Here is a 25,884-nt window from a genome sequence, read left to right as displayed (position 1 = left end):
TGTTCAATAAATACTTGTTGAAGAAAGAAAAAAAAGTGGTGCATTAGTTTCTGGGCTACCCTTGAACTTTCTCTTAAAACAGTAATCACAACCACCGCCATATGAAATGGAAAAGGAACAAACAAGTGTATGAAAATAAATCGAACATGGAAAACTGAAGACGAAGATACGAATGAACAGGCAGGATAAACACCATCATGCTGTGGGGGACTAACATTAAAAGAATTCATATATAGAAAGTCAGCTCATAATAGGATGAACACAGTGAAAGGTCAGATTCATAACCTTCTTTTTATGACTTGTCACTTGTTTCTTCCAACTACTGTTCTGTTTCTCTATGAGGTCGGGTATTGTTCCTTTCCATTACTAATATCGTCCTGTTGGGTTCATGTTACACTTCTATGTTTGACCTGCATTCCTAACCTTTTTGCCACCTGTATTCGTTTTTTTTTTTGTCTCTTCCCTTTTCCTGTATTTAACCACCCACATCAAAACTGAAGATCTGTTTAAATGGCCCCTCAATAAGTGACGAAGCCCACATTCCTGATGAGGCGGGAAGCAAGAACGAGTACATGGATGTAGAACTGGAACTAAAGAGGAGAGAGCCCATATATCTGAAGTCAGCAGTGTAAAAAGATAAGGAGATTTGTTCTTATCCTTTGATGCTCACAAGTTTGTCCTCATGTCCTCTTTCTGTTACTGCCTTTCTATAAATGATGATAATGATGTTTGCTGCTTTAAGGGGCCTAACAGCTAGATCATCGGCCCCTAATGGTACTAGATGAAACAAACAGACATGATAATTGAAATTTAAAAAAATATCCACTTTAAAACAAATTATGATGAAAAATGGTTATGAAACTAAAATAATCAGTGTATCTAATTTGCAAAGGCTTTATTTTCTGATAAAATTATAGAAAATATAGCCTACAATGGAATAAGACATTGCCTTGAATCACAGAGATATATATCATTCAAGTTAGAAGTTAAAATACCACAATAAAATACATAATCATGAAGTAAAATAGAGTCTATGGGATAGAAGTGTAGTTAACAAAAATACACTAATAGAAAACACACTTTTACACACGATTAAAAAAAAAAGCCACTATCCCTCATAAAATGGATGACGAGGTCTGCTGACTGCTCGTCATCTCGTAGGATGGGAGAAATGGCACTCGGGAGTTTTAGACTTCGGTGCAGATCAGTCAGGTCCACGCACTCCTGCAGGATGGGTACCACGGATAGATGACCGCCGCAAGTACACACCGGGGAGGGGGGGGGGCACTCACCATTCAGTAGGTAGGAGAGCGTTACTATGCCGTGACCGATCTGAAGAGGACATAATACCACGGCTTCTCTCCGAAAAGCTCGAAGCCAAATCTTCCATACCTTCGTAGTTACTTTTTTCGCTCCCAGCTTATTTGGGAGAGGGGTGGCCTGCCACTGCATCTCCCAATGGGACATCAAAACTTAAAGTCACACCAACACCGATAGGTCTTACGGCGATGATGGGATAGGAAAGGACTAGGAGTGGGAAGGAAGCCTTAATTAAGGTACAGCCCCAGCATTTGCCTGGCGTGAAAATGGGAAACCACGGAAAACCATCTCCAGGGCTGCTGACAGTGGGGCTCGGATGATAGCTTACAGCTGCGCGCCTCTAACCGCATGGCCAACTCGCCCGGCATTTTATCTTTTAATTCCATGTTTTGGTACAATATTTAATTTTTTTAGATCATATCAAATACTTTATTTGTTGTTGTTTTTTCTAATAACAATATCAATACATTTTACATTATTGTTTACAATATTTGAACATTTCCACTGTTCGTCTGACAATGAACAGCTTGAACTCTACTAAATAACGAATAAAACTTGTGACACGTCCGGCGACAATAACGAATAATGATTTAAAATGTTGCAAACAGCTCTAAAATAAAAGACACCACAGCAAATAAATTCAAGAAAAAAAATAAAAGGAACTAAGGAATGTATCAGCAAAAGAAAAAACATTGTTGACCAAGGTCGGACTTGAACTTCGAAACCTTCAGTTACGTCAATGCGCTATTGACTACGCCACGGAGACAATTTAGAATGTGCGGGAGAAGGACTATGAACGTTTGGAGATAGATATTAAACGTTAAAATTTTGAACAAAATAAGGCCCATTGGCAAAAACACTCAAACAGGGGTAAAATATTTTTTAATGAAGTGCAAAACCTCAAAATTTCTAGAAAACCACATGGCGACCTCCCCTAAGTTAGAGGTTTTATTTCTTTATAAACTGTTTCATTGGAAGCTAGTCTCCAGACTCCATTTACTTGATAAATTTTATTTAAATTATTCTCTTTTCTAACTTGAGTACTCTATCTATTGCAACTGTGTTTGTTGTTTTGAATAATATTTCACATGCATATGTAATGTGTTGCTGGGTGACTAATTTGGTTGCTATTGTGACACACTTTTTATTATATGTATTCTTGATAACATGCTGTTCTGTAACCAGTTTATCTATTCTATTTTCCCACACTGGTTTCTTGTTCGGGTTATATGAGATTATTTCACTTAGATATTTATATTTTTCTACAATTTTTATTTCTTGGTCTCCCAACTTAATTTTGTTTGCAAGCAGAAGTTGAGTTAGCACAATTTCTGTTTTTTCAAATGAAATTTTCAAACCAATATTTTGAGCTATTTCCTATAAAGATTTTATTTTTTGCTTTGTTTCCTGAATATCATTGGCCAGAAGAGCTAGATAATCAGCAAATCCCAGACAGTTCAAATGTATGTTATCCTTCTGGGTTACACTTTTTATATTTTTTGAGTTGTTCTTGTACCAATCCCTCATAATGTACTGTAGTGCACATTGTAAGAATAACCTTTTCAATACAATATATCAAGTAAATGATATTACATAAGTCTTGGGACTAGTTTCAGCCACTTAGTGGCCATTTTCAGCAAAATAAAAATAAAACAGATTGTGTGTTAACTAAAACATATGTATACCATACAAAGACAATGTTGTAGGAATAATTATAACATTCAAATACATATATAATAACAAAAATTAAGGTTACTTCTTGTCATTATATGATGTCTTTAAGCTGACTTAGGACCTCAGGCAAAGGAGTAAATCTGGAAATGATAGCCAGAATTAGGAATGAAAACATACAGAAAAGAAATTAAAAAGGAGAAAAGTTATTTATGAGTCTCACCTCTAATGTCTGATGTAGAATAAGCACCGACTTTCTGGAGGAAGCAGGCAGTAAACAAAGGAGACATGGGGGAGGACGAGAGGGGGTAAATAAGGGAGGGGATGTAGGAGGAGGGAGGAGAGGAGAGAAACGGTGTGTAAGGTGAGGCTGAAGGATGAGGAAAGAAAGACTGTTGTTGAGAGGGGAATTTAAAGAGATTATAAAAAATAAAAATAAATCTTTTTATCTGAGGCGTGATTACTGAAGATAGCATTTGAAAGGTCAAATAAAATGTTTGATATGTCTGAAATTTCATTTAGATTGAAGATAAGGAAATCAGAATGCTTGGGTACATGTTAACAATATTGAAGGAATGGGATGTTTACATTGCCTACTTCCTACAGCAAGTCAGTGCTTGTTCCCTATCCACTCCTTTGTTTGCATGGCTTGCCTGCTTTCCCCAGCAAGTCGGTGCTTGTTCTATATCTTAATTTTTGTTATTATATATATTTGAATGTTATAATTATTCCTACAACATTGTCTTTGTATGGTATACATATGTTTTAGTTATCACATAATCTGTTTAATTTTTATTTGGCTGAAGATGGCCACTAAGTGGCTGAAACTAGTCCCAAGACTTATGTAATATCATTTACTTGATATATGTATTGAAAAGGTGTCTTGTCAATTTATTCTTATAATTGCACAGTTAAAAAGAAGAGGTGACAATCTGTCACCCTGTCTTAGACCTGTTGTTACCAAGAATGGTTCAGAAAGTTCTCCTCTGAACTTAATTTTAGAAATTGTATTAGAGTAAGTTCAATGAATGCGATTAGCTTTGGGTGAAGTCCGAAATGTCTTAACGTATCTAATAATGATGGTCTGTGGTTAGAGTCGTAAGCTTTCTTGAAATCTATAAACGTTATTGAAAGGGGCTTGTTTCGTTTTCTGCAATATGCCATGACTAGCTTCAAAGTTATTGTTTGTTCAGAGCAACTTCTCCAAGGTCTGAAGCTTCCCTGGTATTCACCTAACTCTTGATCAAGTTGTTTTTTAATCTGATTATATAGTATCTTAGAGAAAATCTTATATGTGCAGTCAAGGATGGAAATACCTTTATAATTGTCTGGCTTACTTCTTTCACCTTTCTTATGAACTGGATTAATCATAGCTGTTGTCCATTGTTCTGGGAATTTTTCCGATATCCAAATCTTTTGTAATATCGTATGGAGGGATGTCTGAATCGCACTGCCGACGTATATCCGCATTTCTGCAAAACCTGGTCTTCTCCACACGCTTTGTATTTCTTCATTTCCTTAAGCACTGTTTTAACTTCTTTTGCTGTACGTGGGTTTATATTTTCTGGTCTAGTATTTATCGGAGTATGTGTATCAAATAAGATCATTTCAGGTTCATCACTGTTCAAGAGCTTGTTAAATGTTTCCGCCATGATTCCTGCGTTTTCCTTATTGTTATGCACTACTTTTCCATCTTTATTTTTCAAGAATTATGTTTAATATGAAAAAAAAAAAAAAAACCACACACGAGTATCATGTTAAGTCCTACCTACTTCCCTAATCATTTCCGTTAGAGATATCGGATACTGCCTTTAAATGTTCAGGGAATTCCTATTCGCAAGCCCACATTCGTATCGCACCTCATATTATTTCCATTCCAACTTTGAGCTTTTCTCGCACAAACTGCACAATTTCATGTTCAATTTCTTTAAAGCGTCCTTGTTGCAAGCCACTGAATGCCTTTCTTGTACAGTACGCAGTTGTAGACTATCTGTCTTCACGCCAACGCCGAACATTGGCTTTAGTTATGCAGTATTTCGTTCTGGCTGCACAATTATTCTTTATTTCCATGTGTTTGCCCCTGAATAAACAAGGCCTTTCTAAAAATTCTAAGGGTCGCATCCTTACTATTCCAATTCAAATGACATTTCCTGAGCAGCTGAGGCTCGGAAGTACATTATGATCGATCTTGCAATCAGCCCAAGAGAGAAAGGTTTTGATGCCATTCACCGGATTTGAGAAACATTAGAATGTCATTCACTCTTCACTATTTCCCAATAACCAGTGACATTACACAGCGGCATTGTACAACCGGCTGCAGATGCCGTGGCTAGTGAGGTATAAAAAAGTCGCGGATGCTGATGGTCAACGAGTTTTATGCGCACGCGGTGGTGAAGGGAAGAAGCATGATTACCGTGGTAGCTGCCAGCAGTGTTCATTACCGTTAGGTCGCGAATGCAAGACGACCTTTGATTTTTCACATGAAATTCTGATAAAAAAAACTTAGTCTTGGATTCGGAGAAATACGGTATATCTTTCACACACTGGTTAAAGCCATCTGCATGGACTCTCTTTCCAATCTACTCAATCTTCCCATCTTCTGTGATTACACTCCACAAGCATTTGGAACATTTCACAATTTCTAGTAGTTTTTCATTTAATGTTATCTTTCCCTTCCTCTGTTTTACGTTCTCTATGCTTATTCTGATTCCAAACTCTTCTACCACCGAATTACATACATTAGTCACTCATACAGAGTGAGCCCGCCTGTTGCCGTTACTTGATGGATGCAGTATTTTTGTATCCATCTCTTGGCACAGGCCAGAGCAAAGTGTAGCTTCCACCGAAGTCCCAGTCTCATCCATGGCTGTGGCAATGTGGAAGCTGCTGGGGTATGGGTGGTGCTGAGTAATGACATTTGGCGCACAACTAGTGTCTGAGTGTTATGAAAGGTGTTGCTCAAAGGATCAGTCGTGCTGCTGTGGCACCTTCTGGTCCAGTGAGGAAAGCAATGGCAAACTACCTCACTCCTCATCTTGCTTAGTACGCCTCATTTGGGCTCTGCCATTGGTTTTTGCAGTTTCCCTATAACTGCATAGCCTTTAGTGGTGCTATTTGAGGATCCAACCAGCCTCTGGGCTGATGACCTAACAGACAGACGACAGAGTGAGCACATGGCATTGTATTTAATATTTTATCAGACTTACTGTGTACAGTAAAACCACTGCAGGGGGCAAGGAAAAGGAACAGATTAAACTCCCCGAAGGTGCAACTAATCCTGTGAAGCTCAGGAATTCAAGGCCTATTCACCGTTATAATGCAATTGTGGCGATGGCTCTTATCCGAGTTGGAAATCACGTTCCTTTCACGAAGGACGGCAAAATATTTTCAAGGCTAGAAATAAAAAATAATAATAATCGTATGGCCTCAGCTACCGTGTGCAGACATTTCAATTTGATGCCATCTGGCTGTCTGCTCGTCAATTTCGACGTTCCGTTTTACTCTAGGCCCCCACTAGGTGGCAGACAGAGTAAACCGAAACTCTCTTGGGCGTTGTTCAGCTTCGGTCTGCATGGCCCACCATACAGTACATTCATTACGACAACTCACAGGCGAATCTAGCTGATTACAGTTATCAGAGGAAGGGAAAGTAAGCAAACCGTACGATAATTCCGATCAAGCGGGTTACCTATACAACCTGCAATATAAGGGTGACATTATTTGTGGTAAAGCAGTCATAATCATCATCATCATCATCATCATCAATGTCCCACTCCAGTCACCTGGGTGAGGTTAACAAGCCTCCTCCACTCCTTTCTGTCCTTCCACTTTTCCTGCTCCATTACTGCAACCACATCCAATTTAGCTTCTCTAATGTCCTTCCAAATCTGATCCATCCACCTCCTTCTAGGTTTTCCAACTGGTCACTTTCCGTTAACTTCTCTTTCCAATTCCCTTCTTGCTACCCTGGCAGTACGAACCATATTTCATATTTCAAACAGCGCATGCACCCCCGCTTTTTCTTGACAAATTTCTTAATGAAATTCTTAATATTAAATGACTAATTTCTGGAAAAAATATTGCGGAGTATTCGCGTGTATGTGGTCATTTTAAATCTTATCAAAATATAATTCAGATCCCATGTAGATAAGCTCACCGTACAAAAACATTAGTAACTCCTGAAGAAATCATTACAAGCATCATTTAATACCATGTAAATCCACCTCTGGATTTGATAACTGCATGGATTCAGTTAGGAAGTGTGTCCACAAGGTTGTGCAGTTACGACGCATCCAGGTTAAACCACTTGCTGAGGATTTGATCGCGCAATTCCAAAAAACTGCGGGGATGCTGTTGTCAGCATTTTACCCGATGTTCCAACATGCCCCACAGATTTTCAATGGAGTTCAAGTTAGGGATTTTTCGCTTTTCTCACTTACCACACCTGACAAGTGCACCTACGCTTATAAGCCTAACAGATGTACCAATCATTCAGCCACACGTTTGGAAGCCAATTGTAACCCTTTGATGAGTACTGATAAATAAAATCATGAATAAAAATATATAAATAAAATTACTAAAAACGTAATAAAATTAATAAACATAATTAACCGAAATGTCCGTAGTATGGGCGCCAGAGTTCACCAGAATGGATCCCTCGAATTTAGATAAGAGCATGATAAACTTTATATCCCAGGGCGTGAACATAATGCTCCGTACTGGTACATCTGCTGCAGGCCTTGCCTAACCTCCTGAAAATGACTAATTAGGTAGGAACTGCACCTAGGTTCATCAATAACACTGATTCTAAAATAGCTAACTACAGTATATTCTTAACAAATTCCGTGCATGAGCACCTCATCAACATACAACATTATACATATAATACACACATAAAATATTGCTGGAAGACTCCATATTTACAACAACAACAACAATAATAATGAAAATTGTGGGAAAACGAAAGCGAGAACTAAGCTATCATTTGTAGATAGTCCGATGAACAATGTACATGTATGAAGATAAATACCCTTCACTGTCTCTATATCAATTCGACTTACCGATTCTCATAATCGGCAGTTATCACATCACACAGATACTGTACCTTATACTACTGTGTTCACATATTTTAACACTTGTTGTAAAGATATATACATACGTCTGTCAATCCTCAACATAAATTATGGAAAGTCTGAGATAGCTTTCACCAACATATGCTAGACCTCCACAAGTACAACAACACTTAATGCGTACGCCCTCCACAATTTGTTGATCAGTTTCCATGAACATAACAAGACTACGCTCCACGAACGTTTGAAGTCCAGTCCATTGCAGCCGTGTCACTCCAGTACCGTGTATCAGCACCACTTCCTTCCCGTACAGTGCGTCAGTTGTAGTTCTCTTATACAGTGTCACTGGTTGTAGTTATCTTCCTTCTCGTTCCTTTACAATCACCCCGGTTGCCGCCGTATGATCAACCTTTATAGACATCAACATCCCCCTCCTCTCAGATGATACGTCTGGACTGGTGCCTGCCAGCCAATCATGAGTGATCTCTAGTCAAGACCAAGCCCTGAACTTCTCTAATACAACAACAAGCTCATCTCATCAGGCTGGGATATATACATGACTCATGGAATATCCCGACACAAGTACATCACAACAAACACTGGGGTATCCACATGACTCAACCAAATTACCAGAGTTATTAAAGCAATGTTTTCCCACTCGTGCAAAACAAATTTCTCATACCTACATATGTGGATATCTTCCAGCTTACCAATATAAATGGCAAAATATACAAATGAAATACTGATGATAATAATAATAAATCGAATACTGACAATAATATCTCTAACTTCTACATATAATTCGGGGGTGTGATATATGTACTATCACTGTGTTTGTAGGATCTTTCTGTGATTCTCTTAATCAGCTTTCTGGAGTAAATATGGTGTTAAGCCCTGAATAAGCTGCGAAAGCTGTTTCCTTGGTGGAAGATGGTCGCAGCATGCATTACGTTGCAGAAGTGTTGAGTACTACACCTTCTACAATTTCCAGAAACATACGAAGGTACAAGGAAACTGGAGGCTTTGCAAGGAGACCAGGATCAGGCCCGAGAAGAGCAACATCGGAGAAAGATGACCGCTTCTTACAACTTCGTTCACCGACGAGTCGCGATTTGGCCTCCGATCACCTGGCGGAAGAGAGAGGGTCTGGAGAAGGCCAGGGGAAAGGTATTCCCCTTGCACATCCTCATCCATGATGCCTTTTCACGGTGGTTCTGCGATGGTGTGGGCAGAAATCAATACAGCTGCATGGACGGATTTAGTCTTTGCGGAGCATAGGAGCCTTACTGCACATCGGTATGTGGAGGAAATCCTTCTGGAGCATGTTGTGCCTTTCGCTCCATTAATTGGTGATGGTTTTACACTAATGCACGACAATGAACGCCCACATGTTGCGAGAATTGTGCAACAGTTCTTGGATGAAACAGAGATTCATGCTATGGTTTGGCCTGCTCGAAGCCCCGATTTGAATCCCATTGAGCATGTTTGGGACCAGCTGGGGAGAAGAGTCTGTCAGCGCTATCCAGAGACCCTACAGGACCTATGAAACGCCCTCCTGGAAGAATGGAAGATGATTCTTCAACAGGTCATTACCGCATTAATCAGGAACATGTCTGAAAGGTTGAATGCCGTCATTGCTGCAAGAGGTGGCAATACACGCTTTTGAAGATGCAAACAGAGGTCCCCGGGATAGTCTCCGAGGTCTGTGAAGTGAAAGTGTGTAACATTAAAACAGAGTGCCTTTATGAGCTTACTCAAAATTTCCTTGAAATGTGCATCTCTCGCTTAATTTGTTCAATTTGTTTATAATCGTCTTTTCTTTTCATTGTTAGACCATTAGATGGGACCGTACCACAATATTCCATCATAAGATGGTGGATTAGTGTCATAAAAGTGTCAAATTTAGATTAAATTTCAGTTTTTGAAAGAAATTGAAGTGTTGCGTTTTTCGTGCCGCTCAGTGAATTTCATTCTAGTTTTGTAACTATAGTACCTTTGATCTGCCCCGACTTGACTATCACAGAAAGAAACGTGCTTCAGTTAGCTGACAACTGATTGCAACATGTCATTAAGCGTATCATGTGTAAGCTGAATTTCTATCGGGGTATTATTGACAACAACGGATTCTCCAATTCATTGGTCACCTTATGTGATGTGGAGAAGGTAGTCTCAAAGAGCACACAATCCTAGGAAATGTCCCTGAGAAGAAGGAATGTGGACAAGCTCCTGCAAGTTGGACAAGCTACATAAAACATGCAAACAGGACACCCCTTCCACAAGTAACCCATTTGACACAAGACCATGAAGGATGGAAACTTATGCAGAGAAATGTCCTCAGAGACGAAGAAGAAGAATCCCCATCACCCTGCACTGCTCTGTAAGCAAATACTACTTATGCGCGGCACGGCTTTACTTCTAAATTGACAGTTAGCAAAACACGTGAGCATCTCCTTACCTATACTACTGCTGTAAGAACAGCTGATGCAATTTGACCGTGACAAAACAGCCTGTGTAAAATGAAATACTGTACTCAGAAAAGCTAATAAATCATGACTGAAAACTCATTCACAAAAACTACTAAAAACATCTGACACTATAACGAGAATAGATTATTAAGAATAAAAGTGAGTGAGGAAATAAATTACTCACAGCTAAGGGATGGCACAGGAAGGAGGTTAAGGCCTACAAACAAAACACTTCACTGATCTCGGAGACACTTTCCGGCCACTTGTCTTTCCCGAGCTACAATGAGACATGCTATACACAGATGAACTAGATACACTAACCAACATACGGATGTACAGTAGAACCATGCTCCTGGAAACATTTTCCTGTATTATTCGTTCAAATTATGTGGCCCTGCGAGCATCCTAATTAAATCATGTTGTAAAAATCCTGCATTATCCGTTCTTCGGGAAAAAAAAAATTATTTCCCAGATCAGCTGTCCAGAAATTTCAGTCCCATCAACGCTAAATCCTCGATCACTCGTGTTTCAAGAAAATGTATCTCACGAAAGGATGGCTATGGCATACTTACGTATCTTGGTGTTAACGTCCCATCAATGCGGTAACTTGAGGAAGCACTGTACTGTACTGTACTGTACTGTACTGTACTAGAAAAGCGATCGGTGGTGAACTTGCATAAGGGACCATCTTAGCATCGCATTCGGGTGGTATTGTTTAGGGGATCTTCGGAAATCATAAAGCAGAGAGTGTCCAGAACAATTGGAAGGAGACAGAGCGCATTTCGACAGCTCTACTTGAAGACAGAACGAGTTTCGTCAAATGTTCGTACTTGCTAAACGTCTACATTACGTCCAGGGTTACTTTTTTTTTTTCCGAGTGTATCGCTTAAGTAACACAAATTTCGTAACTTATTTTCATGTTTGGTTCATGTTTGTGGATTACTGTAGTCACGTCCTAGTTCGTGAACCATGGGCAACGCCCTGAGTGGCCTAGTAAGTGGTCCTGAGAGTCGGGATACCAGTTGCTATGGAATGGGAGTGGGCATCTCGGACATATTCTGAGTCATGGCCCTCCTTGTGCTCAGGCGGCTAGGACTATACAATCCACCGGTGGTCCATAACCCGTTAGAGGAGAGATCCTCACTTGGACTATGTGCAAGTAGGGTAGCATACTGCTTCATGAATTAGCGAGCTCAGAACATTTTAATCAGGCCTCGGACCTATGGGAGTAACGGAGTCCCACTCCCATTTGACAGGCGAGGGACTCCTTGGAAACAACTTGGCGAACGAAATGCAATTCGATGGGGAGCTATCAATATTAATGGGGCTTATGCAAGAAAGAAAGTAGAAATGGCTGAGTCAGCAAAGAGGATGCATTTGGATGTGCTAGGACTAAATTATATTCGGGTAAAGGGAGATAACGAGGAAGAGATAGGAGATTATAAAGTGTACTTGACGGGTGTTAGAAAGGGAAGGGCAGAGTCTGGGGTAGGGATGTTTATCAGGAATACCATTGCACGCAACTTAGTTTCTGTTAGGCACGTAAATGAGCGAATGATGTGGGTAGATTTGTCAGTTGCAGGAATTAGGACTAGAATTGTCTCCGTGTATTCACCATGTGAGGGTGCAGATGAGGATGAAGCTGACAAGTTTTATGAAGCTTTGAGTGACATCGTGGTCAGGGTGAACAGCAAGGATAGAATAGTGCTAACAGGCGATTTCAATGCGAGAGTTGGGAATAGAACTGAAGGATACGAAAAGATGATTGGTAAATGTGGGGAAGATATGGAAGCTAAAGGGAATGGGAAGGGTTTGCTGGACTTCTCTGCGTGTGGATTTAGCAGTTACGAATATATTCTTCAAGCATAAGGCTATTCACCGCTACACTGGGAGGCTAGGGGTACCAGATCCATAATAGACTATATCTTAACCGACTTCGAATTCATAAAATCTGTTAGGAGTGTACGGGTTTTCCTGGGAGTTTTCGATGATACAGACCACTATCTGATCTGTAGTGAACTATGTATCTCTTGGCCTAGGGTAGAGAAAGTGAAATCTATCTGCAAACGAATAAGGGTAGAAAATTTCCAGGACAAGGAAATTAGACAGAAGTACATGGATATGATTAGTGAGAAGTTTCGAACAGTAGACAGTAAGCAGGTTCAGAATATAGAAAGTGAATGGGTGGCATACACGGATGCTGTAGTAGAAACAGCAAGGGAATGCCTAGGAACAACTGTGTGTAAAGATGGGAAAAGGCGAACCTCTTGGTGGAATGATGAAGTGAGAGCAGCTTGTAAACGTAAAAAGAAGGCTTATCAGAAATGGCTCCAAACAAGGGCCAAGGCAGACAGGGAGTTGTGTGTAGATGAAAGAAACAGAGCGAAACAAATAGTTGTTGAATCCAAAAAGAAGTCATGGGAAGATTTTGGTAACAACCTGGAAAGGCTAGGTCAAGCAGCAGGGAAACCTTTCTGGACAGTAATAAAGAATCTTAGGAAGGGAGGGAAAAAGGAAATAAACAGTGTTTTGAGTAATTCAGGTAAATTCATAATAGATCCCAGGGAATCACTGGAGAGGTGGAGGGAATATTTTGAACATCTTCTCAATGTAAAAGGAAATCATCCTGGTGGTGTTGCAAACAGCCAAGCTCATGGGGAGGAGGAAAATGATGTTGGTGAAATTATGCTTGAGGAAGTGGAAAGGATGGTAAATAAACTCCATTGTCATAAGGCAGCAGGAATAGATGAAATTAGACCTGAAATGGTGAAGTATAGTGGGAAGGCAGGGATGAAATGGCTTCATAGAGTAGTAAAATTAGCATGGAGTGTTGGTAAGGTACCTTCAGATTGGACAAAAGCAGTAATTGCACCTATCTATAAGCAAGGGAACAGGAAGGATTGCAACAACTATCGGGGTATCTCACTGATTAGTATACCAGGCAAAGTATTCACTGGCATCCTGGAAAGGAGGGTGCGATCAGTCGTTGAGAGTAAGCTGGATGAAAACCAGTGTGGTTTCAGACCACAGAGAGGCTGTCAGGATCAGATTTTTAGTATGCGCCAGGTAATTGAAAAATGCTACGAGAGGAATAGGCAGTTGTGTTTATGTTTCGTAGATCTAGAGAAAGCATATGACGGGGTACCGAGGGAAAAGATGTTCACCATACTGGGGGACTATGGAATTAAAGGCAGATTATTAAAAGCAATCAAAGGCATTTATGTTGACAATTGGGCTTCGGTGAGAATTGATGGTAGAATGAGTTCTTGGTTCAGGGTACTTACAGGGGTTAGACAAGGCTGTAATCTTTCACCTTTGCTGTTTGTAGTTTACATGGATCATCTGCTGAAAGGTATAAAATGGCAGGGAGGGATTCAGTTAGGTGGAAATGTACTAAGCAGTCTGGCCTGTGCTGACGACTTGGTCTTAATGGCAGATTGTGCCGAAAGCCTACAGTCTAACATCGTGGAACTTGAAAATAGGTGCAATGAGTATGGTATGAAAATTAGCCCCTCGAAGACTAAATTGATGTCAGTAGGTAAGAAATTCAACAGAATTGAATGTCAGATTGGTGGTACAAAGCTAGAACAGGTCGATAATTTCAAGTATTTAGGTTGTGTGTTCTCCCAGGATGGTAATATAGTAAGTGAGATTGAATCAAGGTGTAGTAAAGCTAATGCAGTGAGCTCGCAGCTGCGATCGACTGTATTCTGTAAGAAGGAAGTCAGCTCCCTGACGAAACTATCTTTACATCGGTCTGTTTTCAGACCAACTTTGCTTTACGGGAGCGAAAGCTGGGTGGACTCAGGATATCTTATTCATAAGTTAGAAGTAACAGACATGAAAGTAGCAAGAATGATTGCTGGTACAAACAGGTGGGAACAATGGCAGGAGGGTACTCGGAATGAGGAGATAAAGGCTAATTTAGGAATGAACTCCATGGATGAAGCTGTACGCATAAACCGGCTTCGGTGGTGGGGTCATGTGAGGCGAATAGAGGAGGATAGGTTACCTAGGAGAATAATGGACTGTGCTATGGAGGGTAAGAGAAGTAGTGGGAGACCAAGACGATGATGGCTAGACTCTGTTTCTAACGATTTAAAGATAAGAGGTATAGAACTAAATGAGGCCACAACACTAGTTGCAAATCGAGGATTGTGGCGACGCTTAGTAAATTCACAGAGGCTTGCAGACTGAACGCTAAAAGGCATGACAGTCTATAATGATTATGTATGTATGTATGTATGTATGTATTTTAATATTATCGTATACGATTATGTTATCAAGACCAGAACAGATGTACCTTACATACATAAAGCCATGGGAGATTTTGGGATTGTCTATCACTGTTTTCGTCCTAATATAAGACTGGGAATCTCATGTTTTTGTGTTAAAGTATTAAAAAACTGCAGTCGTTTTATTTGCGCATGTTACATTGAGGAACTATGTATCATTCAGCGAGCGCGCTTTCCAGCTGAGTCAAGGTCGCGAATAACCGTCATTTCTGAAGTATTAATGCTATTTTTTCTCTTTCCAATTTGATTGTGATTAGTGACAGGCAGAATTGAATATAATGCATTTGAGAACTCGAGGATCGATACTTACATTCAAAACCATATTCTCGAGTGCAACATAACCTTTAAAAGTTGATGTAGGCCTAATTTATGCGGTACAAGATTTCCATAAACTGACTACGAACAGTATACCGGTGACCAAATTACAATGGAAGATATATAAAACGGGAATTTGCCATCATGTTGGGCACTTCAGTATCTAATGTGCTTTATTTTATTAGATTAGAGAATTAAAAACTACTTGTGGTCGATTGTTGTTTGGCTTGGCGTTACGGGTATTAGATTTTTCTAAGAGTTTGGCTAATCAAAGTTGCTGAACTGAAAAAAGTTTTCCCGGTAAAACTGAATGTAAAGTTTTGAGATTTTTTAAGTCGCGTCCCTGTAATTAATGTTTGAAAGGGCCTGGATTGGATTCCCGACCAGGCCAGGCATTTTTACAAGGATATGAGGGCTGGTTCCAGGTTCATTCTACGATTACCGGTACCTTTAATTGAGGAGCTATTTAATGGTGAGATGTCGACCCTGGTCTAGAGAGTCAGAAATAACGGACGAGAGGATTCGTTACACTGACCATGCGTCACCTGGTAATCTGCAGGCCTTCGGACCGAGTAGCGGTCGCTTGGTAGGCGGAAGGCCCATTGGAGCTGTAGTTTGGTTTGGTTTAGGGGAGTCTGTAAGATTATAAGTATACATATTTTATTTTTGTGTTGTTCAGCCAAATTGTTGATGGTTCATTCATTCCCGAATTTTCCATTTTCCCGTGTTGTACGGTTTTTTTTCTGTGGTCCCTCCAAAAACGGAGAATCGAGGTTCCACTGTAAATAAAACTACAGCTACACTGCACAATTAAACCTATGAATAACTACAGGCTATCGTACTAACGTACGCTATGATAAACTGTAAACTACACGATAGTAGAGATATAAAGACTAGAAATAATATGAAAAACACAAATTACTAAAGAAAAAGATTGCAAAACCGTACCGAGTACCATACATGCGAGTGAAAATCGCTCTCAATCGATATAAATCAATAGGAACAACAGCTTGGGATTGGTTGCATGTCTGTGTTTCTGCACACGACAACCAGAAAAATTAGCCAAAATGTCAATTTAGAAGCTATTATGTTCAGAGTTTAAGTGTGAGTGCTAAGTCGCTCCACATCAACTTTTCCATATCAGTTCTTGTTTATTAGGGAAAGCGGCTGTATAACAGAAAACTTGCATGGTTATGTGAATGATGTTGATCCACACATGGAAGATCATCGATTTTACTCAAATAAAGTCTCAAATCGCAGGTTGAATAAGAAATACCATCGTTAGTAGCAAGAAATATGTATACGTACTTACAGGCTGTAAACAGGACTTCATTATGTTGCATTCCGCTGCTTGCGCCGTTTTTTATTTCTTTCTTGAGGTCCAGGACTGGCACCGATGAATGGGAGTGCTATGTCTGTGAATTCTCATTATCTTTGTCCACATGTCTTGCATTCCACTGCTCGCGCCGTCTTTTGTTTCTTTCTTGAGGTCCAGGACTGGCACCGATGAATGGGAGTGCTATGTCTGTGAATTCTCATTATCTTTGTCCGTATGTCCAGCGCAGGTATTTGTTGAAAGAAAAATAGCCTGATCCCTGGACCAATACATGCATATAAATTTTGAGAAAGGAAAATAGCATGATCCTTGGACCAATAAATCGTTTAATGAATCAGTTAGGGCACATGAAGTGACAGCCCTTCAAATTACATCGAATGAGAAAATCAATAAAAAAGACACTAAAGAACTTCAGTGAGCAAAGACATTACACACGACACTGTTAGAAAACAAAACACTTACGGAAGCGCTGCGACGTAAGACGTAGCAGAAATACTAGTTATAAAGCAGTAAAGTATGTATTCTTTAAAATAAAATATTTCGTATTATTTCTTAATCAACCTCCGATTTGAGACTTTGAGACAAATATTACAGTGATATTTAGTGGATCGACATCATTCACGTAACTCACTTGCATAGGCAGCAATCAGTACAAAAACTTAAAATTCATTAAACAATACCTGTTCACTAGCTGGTCCTCCCCAACCTCTGCAGCACTTCCTGAACCAGTGCAACACGAGGAACTTCAACTTCTTGACGAGACTCTACTTCACGCAACTTGACAACGCCTCGCTGCACTTCTGATTCTCCGAGGATGACAGCAAACGGGATGCCACACTCTTCACAATACTGCAACTGAGCCAGAAGCTTGGGATTCTTCTTATACGAGTGTTCAACCTGCATGAAACAAGTACGTTTCACTATCAGATATCTGAGCACAGAACTAATAAACATAATATTTTTTTGGGATATTTTCATTTCACAAAGTCTTTGTTCTGTGTCCTGAGAAGAGATGCTCCCAATGGCGTTCAAGGTGTTTGGTTGTTTATATTTCACCGGTATACTAGTGATTTATGACTTTTACAGGGGATGTGGACAGGGTGAATGCAGAAGAGGAAAAAGAATATGAATTGGAACATGTTGCCACTACTGATACGTTTGCAGATCCAAAATTAATATAGTAACAAAGTTAAAAGGGTGGATGTTCCACCTGATCAATACACACAGATTTACTGTTGTAAAATTAGAATCTTACATTTTATAGGCTACATTAAAATAACTAGTACTATAGTAATTGCCACGTAAGGAAATACCCCAGAAAGTAAATATCGCCGCCCGATGCTCTTCTTTTCTCTTTTTTGTAATGGCTGATCACTGCTGCCAACCTGCCTGGTTACATATTAAAATCATCAGACATAACCATAACAAACTAACCTCAATGTAAACACCGATAATGAATGTTTCCCTACCCTAGTAAATGATAAAAGATGAAATAAATCAAGATAATTATGAATATCTCCTCAATGAGGAATTAAGGAAATAAACACACTTTCTCACTTAAATTATCTGTCTTTATTTTGATATACAGTAGGCGTACTATAACCATATTCTTGAAAAGAGGGGCGTGTTAAACGATGCAATTTATTTAATAAGTCTTTGCAGTGTGATTTTCGAAAGTTCCAGACATCCAATGACTTCCCTTTCTTTTGCGCGAATATTTCCTTCTCTCTTCAATACCGGTAACTAGTAAGGAGAGAGATTATTGGGCATATTTTCAGCCTGCAGGCTGGTTATATCTTCAAGCTTATCAGGAAACATATAGGAATACTAATGTGCCAAGCTCCGTGAACGGAATTTAGGTCAGCTTTCAAGTTCACTGCGGATTTGAAAATAATAATGTTATAAGTTCTACTGCCAAAATTTCGTCCCGTAAGAGTTATTTCATGTACCGGTAGATCTAGACATGAGACTGACGTATTTGAGCACTTTCATCATTTCACACAAACTATGTTATTAAATGCATTATCCGAACATGCCACAATCCTACTTACCTGGTATTAGCCAAATAGATTTACAATCCCACAGAAAAAGAAAATATGCTTTAAATATTCTCGCAAATGTATCACTAGTGACTTTAACGGCGATGCGGTGGCAACACGCAATTCACGCTAGAGCAGTGATTGAACGTTGCCAACGTGCCAGATTAACGGTAAATGTAAGACGTCGTATCGGCAAGTAGGGTCCCTAAACTGTATGGTTACCGACACTGAAAAAGACCCAACAGCAAGAAAAGTAACCATAAATCAATATCTTAATATTACAGGGGAGAAAGGGTAAGGTTGCACCCTTAGGGTACGTCCTTACACGGAGAGGACTATAGTTTCAACCCTTGTCTGGATCATCCTCAGCTAAAAACATGTACAAAAGTCAAAAACTAGAAACTGCTACATGTATAAAACTCAAAACTATGAAATACTTTATAGTTTGGTCTTATAGTGACGATGGGATAGGAAAGGGCTAGGAGCGGGAAGGAAGCAGCCGCTGCCTTAAGGTACAGCCCCAGCATTTGCTTGGTGTGAAAATGGGAAACCACTGAAAACCACTTTCAGGGCTACCAGCAGTGGGGTTCGCACCCACTATCTCCCGAATGGAAGCCGATAGCTCTGTGACCCGAACCGCGCGGCCACTTGCTCGGTGGAAGGAGGAGGATAACATACTGACACAAAAATGTTTTCTTACAAACTTTTAAAATGTTTTCCTTGTTTATTTAAATAACATGTCCATTGACTTTTTTTAGATATAATTTATTTTTATAACTGAAGATGTCCCATATAGAGGGACGAAACATGTACATGGCCGAGTATAACCTCCAATTCATTGTCTAAGGGCCGATTGTATAAACCGTTTTATCTTAGATCAGAGAAGAAATTGATCTCGGTTCACGCAAAACTCTGACATCTGTATTGTATAAACGTTAATCTGAGATCAATTCGCACTGAACTAAGATCAACTTTGACTGGAGAAATTTCTCCGATCAAACTCTTTGATCTTAGTTCGAGGAGTTGTTTTCTACTTGAGATACAAGAACAGCTGATTGTTAATAAAATATTACCTGTGTTGTTACGATAAATAGTAAAAAAAAAAAAAAATACACTGAAGTCTAACCTCATGTAATAATTCTATAACATAACCTCGATAAATCGCTTACATTATTATATTATCTCGTTCGTATTCTACAGATGTCTGATCACTCTGATTTCACGGATATATCTTCTGATGATGAAAATGATTAATTTCATCAGGCTCCCCGTGTGTTCCATGAAAGAGGAAATCCAATGAGAGAACTGAGTGATAAGAAGTTTAAACTGAGGGATCGCTTAGGAAAAGATACCATGGAACAGCTAGAACTCAGGTTGCGTGATATTCTAGTTAAACCTACCAAGATAAACGAACCTTTGTCTCCAATGCACATGTTATTACTAACTTTGAGATTCTTTGCCACGGGAAGTTTTCAGTTAGTCGTCGGTGATTTACTGCATGTAGATGCAGTGACAGTCCACAGAGCCATTCATCGTGTATCTAATCTTATTGCTGCACTGAAAGACGAGTTTATCAAAATGCCTTCTGAACAAATTGACGTGAGGAAACTCATGCGTGATTTTTTCGATGTATAACACTTCCTTGGTGTTCTAGGCGCTATAGATTGTACCCACATACCTATAATATCTCCTGGGGGTGATAACGCAGAAGTTCATAAGAATCGTCATGGGTGGTTTTCGTTAGAAGTTAAAGTTATTTGTGATGCTCGGCTCAGGTCCCTAAATATCGTAGCAAGATGGCTAGGATCTGCTCACAATAGCAATATCTTCATTAATTTACAAGTGTATGCTCAGTTCGAAACATGAGACATTCCAGAAGGCCTAGGCCTACTCCTGGGAGACAATGGCTATCAGTGTTGTCGTTACCTGCTGACTCCAGTACTCCATGTCGAAACAGCTGCAGAGCGAGCTTATAATCGAGCCCATAAAGCAACAAGGTCAGTAATAGAAAGGACATTTGGGGTTGTGTAAAGACTGTTCCCTTGTCTCAGTATGGGGCTAAGAGTGAAGTTACCTCGTGTTTTTTTTTAGAATTGGCTTTACGTCGCATCGACACAGATAGGAAAGTTCTAGGAGTGGGAAGGAAGCAGCCGTGGTCTTAAGGCACAGCACCAGCATTTGCCTGGTGTGAAAATAGGAAACCACGGAAAACCATCTCCTGGGCTGCCGACAATGGGGCGCGAACCCACTATCTCCCGGATTCAAGCTCACAACTGCGCGCCCCTAACCGCACGGCCAACTCGCCCAGTACGATTTAAACTAGGGCATCCCTGTACTCCTTGGAAAAATTTTAACGGTCCTTTTTCTGCTTCATTTCAGTCATTTTTTCTTTCCTTCTTTCACTCGGCACACAGAATACGAAGGAAAAGAGATTCACACTGCTCAACGCAACTCGCGATACTCAGCTGTCTCTGCACTGTTGCCAAGCACTCACATTTGAACTGGGATCAAAATTGAACTTGGATTAGTTGATCTTAGATCAGCGCTATACAAAACGACACCAGTCTGATCTTAGATCATTTTCTGAACTTAGATTAAAACTGATGCCCTATCAATGATGTTTATACAATCGACCCGAAGAGTGCGACCAGAAAATAATGTTTTATAACCCACTGCTCCGAAATAAAAGGCTTCCATTAACATTTGTTTTAGAAAGAGTGTGATCTGCAATAACACTTTGATATTTTTATTGGCCCCCGTGCATATGTTTTCATTTGTTGTTTGGTGTTTTTCACACCGTTCAGTGAACTTGCTATTTTATAAACCCCAGCAGAAAAGGTTTTCATATTTATTCTCTCGTGTTTTCCACACCTTTTAATACCTTCCTCTCATTCTGAGAAATGGTAGATACAGTTTTCATTGTACCTGTGGATAAACAACGTAAAATGCCTTCATTAGGTTTTGGCCCACCCAATCAATGGGTGGACCATAACCTAACATTGTTTCTTAGTTTTAACTGTATCAGTACGGATCTATATGATAAAGTTCGTAAACTGTACTAAATTGTACAAATGCCTTCATGTCGAAAAAAATCTTATCTAGTGTTTCTGTATCTCTGTTGGATAGTTTTTATTCGTATATTCAGTAGTACGTTTTCTCGCTTAACACGTTCATTTTTTTTGTCCCCAGCAGAAATGTCTTAATGATATTTTAACGTACTACTTGTGTGTTTGTTCTTGATAAAGACAAAACAATAATAAATGTATTGAAAAGGTGAGAAATATCTCAATTACAACTGATTTAATACCAATATGGATTCTTGACAGTGAAATTTATAAACTGTATCCACGGTGTTACAATGAAGATATAGCATCATACCTTGATGTTGGCATCCCAAAGCTCTTTGCATAGCTTCATGCGCTCTTCTAGGAGGTTCTTCTGGGCAGAGGCCACGTACAACTCCACTTCCGTGGTACGGATCTTGGTGTTGTTGCTAGCCATCTTAGCCTCCAGCACAGAGAATACCCTCTCCACACCGATGCTCACGCCGACGCAAGGCACGTTCTTGTGACGAGGATCAAACATGCCAACCAAATTGTCGTACCGACCACCACCTGCGATGCTGCCCACGCCAACACCTTCTCCACTAGCATCGTTCTTCTCTTCACCTGCAACACCCGTTTCACCATGCCCTTATCATACATAAGGAAAGATCAAACATTCTAAATTATTTATGCATGGATGAAGATAAAGGATTGAGTGTATTCATATATATATGGCATGCGGTATCGTTTATGAAGCTGTGGGTTTGAAACATACCATCAGCAGTCCTGAAAATGATTTTCTGTGATTTCCCCATTTTCACACCAGATAAATACCGGAGCTATAATGTAGCCTCTATCTACTGAGAGATAGTAGCACATTCACTGCCGCCTTAATTAAACCTATAAATTGTCCCAGGAACCGATATGTTCTTCGTGTCTTTCTGTTAGTTAGAAGGTAGTAGATGGTAGTTTTAACATTACAAGTGAAACTTTTACGCATACACATAAAGAAATCACCAATCACATGTCTCTACCGGCACCTAGGATATTATATCATTCTTCACTGCATATTAACATTAGATTGTACCAAATGATGTTAGATGGTTTTGAAATAATCATTCACACCAAGAAATGAAAATATATCGCGAATTAAAATGGTTAACTAGTATTAGTATTGAGACACCATGACTGAAGATGCCTAATATATTTAGGCGAAACATGCCCCGTTATTCCATTATGTAACATCAGTTTAGATTTCTAATAAATCACAAATTGTACTGAAAAGATAGACTTCTACAAGAACATTCATGAGCTTATACGAGTTCAATATGGATCCCAATATGACATTTATAACTTGCAATAAAATTTACCTGGGAATAGCTTTTCCAAAATTTAACCAGAAGCAAGAAAACATAAACCAATGATGCACTCTGCCATATTTTGAAGTGTATCCCATTCTTACTTAATTTCAGTGTATAGCATTAAAATTAAGCGATAGTTTACTTCAGCCTTTATTTTTTAACAACTTAACAACCGCTATCGGCCATTTACAGATTTATTATGAAAACATGTTCTCTGTTATTTCGATTTTTCTTTACAGACCAGCAGTCGACGGGTATTACATCATCTTCGAATGTCGATGAGAGAGCTCGCTAGTGGACATAGCGAGGAAATGATACCAAAGGTGATTGATTGCATGCAATATAAACGTTGGGTGCATAAATATCTGTAATGGAAAAAATCGTACGATCGCTCGGAATCACGGATGTGTTGGTGATAGGGCTCTTGCTATAACCGAAGGATAATACCCAGTTTAATATAAGGAATTTTCAAGGGACAGGAAGAAACTGGCATTATAACGGGTTATATGCCATACTCGCTACAGCTATAGCAGACTTCATCAACTGTATTAATCACTTTTTCCCCACCCACAATGAAGCATTTTATTTCCCACTTTCAGAGGTCCCTACTTATTGGGAATGCCCTAGCATTTGTAGCATTGCTAACTTTCATTGTCATTATATCAACCCAGTACTTTCATAGGAGGAGATATTTCTGGCTTTAGTTTTATGACCAACTGCTACCTGACATCAAGACTTGGTCTTCCTGGAGGAGTTGAGCAGTGACGTCAACTTTCTGAGAAGTTCATCTGCCGCAGATAAGGAGACAATCGAGAATGAATAAATAAATAAATGCCAGGCTCTATAATAACAAAGAACTTTGGTAGAGCTTGTAGTTCTACAATTTGTTTCCTCAGCCATCAAAGAAGCTATAATGCACTCTGAAGATAACTGTTATACTCGTCAGCAAGTGAATGTCTACGACAGTGTATAATATATATAGGACAGATTACCAAGTGCTTACAGATTTCTTTTAGTGCTGTGGGCTGAAGAAATCAATAGTTGTGTCTAACAGCTATACCTGCATAAGTACAAGGGTTGAACAGAAACATAAAACTGCACACTTCTTTCAAACTTACCCAGAAGAACAGCTTCGTAAATGATGCCAGTGTAGTAGTCGAGACCCCGTGCCAAACTCAGGTCAAAACGCACCTGGTTCTGTAATCCATAGAGCTCACAGTAGTGCAAGAAGAGCTTCATGGCTTCCAGTCCTTCTCTCGCACTTTTGGAGGAGCATAGCTTCTCGTCCTTCTGCAACTCATCGACCAACTCTGGACCACCACTCCGCCTCACCAGCTGACCCACACGGTCCGCTACGTCACTGTCCAAACCCTTCTCCTGCACCATCTCCTGACGCACCTCTTCCCAAGAAAGCTATATGACACACAGGAAGACAGTCATAAGTAGTAGAAATATGAACTTAAAAGCAGTGAAGTATTCAAGCTTGAATACTTCAGCACAGTGGAACATGGTGGTCAAGCATTGCTTGGGCTGCCTTATTTACAGTCACATGTTCTTCATGAATACATTACATTCTAGAAATGATTCCATGTTTCTTCTAGTAAACATGAATGGCAGCAGACATAATACTATATAGCTTTCGCTGTGTCAAGAAAACAAGGTGAATTTACAGATATTAAACAAGACCTCGTAATTCTCAACAGACTGAACAAGGAAAGATTAATGAACAATCTAGAAAGCATTCACATATTCTTAGACAAGTCATTTAATAGGGACAAAAACTTGAATGAAATAAACGAGCAGAGAAACCCCTTATTCGAATGCATATTGAGATACACGGAGTCACTACGAAGGAAACAAATACGCCCAACGAACACACCAAGTAATCACGAGGCCGATACGTCACAGGCAGAAGCCACCTCCCCGCCCGATACAGTAAATGACGACACGTCCTCGCTCCCCCTCCCTCCTAACCAGGTTAGCTCACAGACCACAGTACACCGCTACAATACAAGATCGAAGGCAGCTGGATTAAACCCACTCCCGTAGCACGGTAAGTACACGTAAACACACAAGACAAGGGTAAGTTTATATCTCTATACTTTCTAACACCAATAGCCTTATTAATCGTCACGTTTTCAGACAATCAAACTTATTGACGCAACCTTCTTCTGCCAGTTACAGGTCATGATACAGACGATGCATTTTTAACAAGTCTCTTAAACATCAAATAGTAAACCTCTTTCATCAAAACAAGCCACACCTCTCCACCTAACAAGTGACAAGAGACGTGAAAACAACCGGATGCCGTCTTAAGAAGACAAACTTTTTACAAACTGTTCTACAGAAATACTTCATCAAAGGATCTACAAGCTTCCACAATCAATGATTTTATAGATAAACTCACAAGACTCATAGTAAAACTATAATTTTTAGCCCAATCAGTGTTTTTAATATTAAGTTTTTAATAATAAGTTATAGTCCAACTAACAATCGCCTTCAATGCAACCTCCCCTCCCAAACCCCTCCCCCCAATCCACCAACATGCGCACGACTAACACTTGTTTTTAAGGTTTTAAAGTAAATTGTGAGATCGTTCTTAGCTATTTTTACCTATGCTTATTGTAAACAGCTGATGATGAATGCAAAGCATTTGAAACATGTTCTGAATCTAATTTTAATGTCTGTTTAAATAGCCTAAGGCTAAATAAAAGAGAAAGTATCGATTAGGTGGAATTTTTGTTTTCATTACTTATTTGGACATGAAGTGGATAGTATGTTAACATGCAGCCAGCATTCGCCCGGCAGTGAGTCATCGAGTGTTTTCGCACAAGAATACCTGTACTTTACAACGGTATTATGTATATACCCACACTAACGTAATGATAATGGCATTGGAACAACACATGAGCACTAAACACGTGAACACTTGACTAAATTGAACCCTACGCTGATAAAGTTCTCAACAG

At 39.6% G+C, this 25,884-nt stretch overlaps 1 protein-coding gene across 3 annotated transcripts in view; it reads right to left on the bottom strand.

Annotated features, from left to right (window-relative positions):
• The window catches only part of HisRS (histidine--tRNA ligase), an 87,552-nt gene that overhangs the window by 8,366 nt on the left and 53,302 nt on the right, over positions 1–25,884 (bottom strand). For all 3 annotated transcript variants that reach the window (XM_068229881.1, XM_068229882.1, XM_067156435.2), the window contains 3 exons: positions 24,034–24,328; positions 21,889–22,178; positions 17,152–17,368 (listed from right to left, as the gene is read on the bottom strand). In XM_068229881.1, the coding sequence (XP_068085982.1) occupies positions 17,159–17,368; positions 21,889–22,178; positions 24,034–24,328 (795 nt within the window). In that variant the 3' untranslated portion in view covers positions 17,152–17,158. The remainder of the gene's footprint in view (positions 1–17,151; positions 17,369–21,888; positions 22,179–24,033; positions 24,329–25,884) is intronic.

The sequence above is a fragment of the Anabrus simplex genome, chromosome 12 (assembly GCF_040414725.1).
Source record: "Anabrus simplex isolate iqAnaSimp1 chromosome 12, ASM4041472v1, whole genome shotgun sequence".
NCBI classification, from domain to species: Eukaryota; Metazoa; Arthropoda; class Insecta; order Orthoptera; family Tettigoniidae; genus Anabrus; species Anabrus simplex.
Note: the sequence above shows the minus strand (reverse complement) of the source record. Positions and strands in the feature narration are given on the sequence as shown.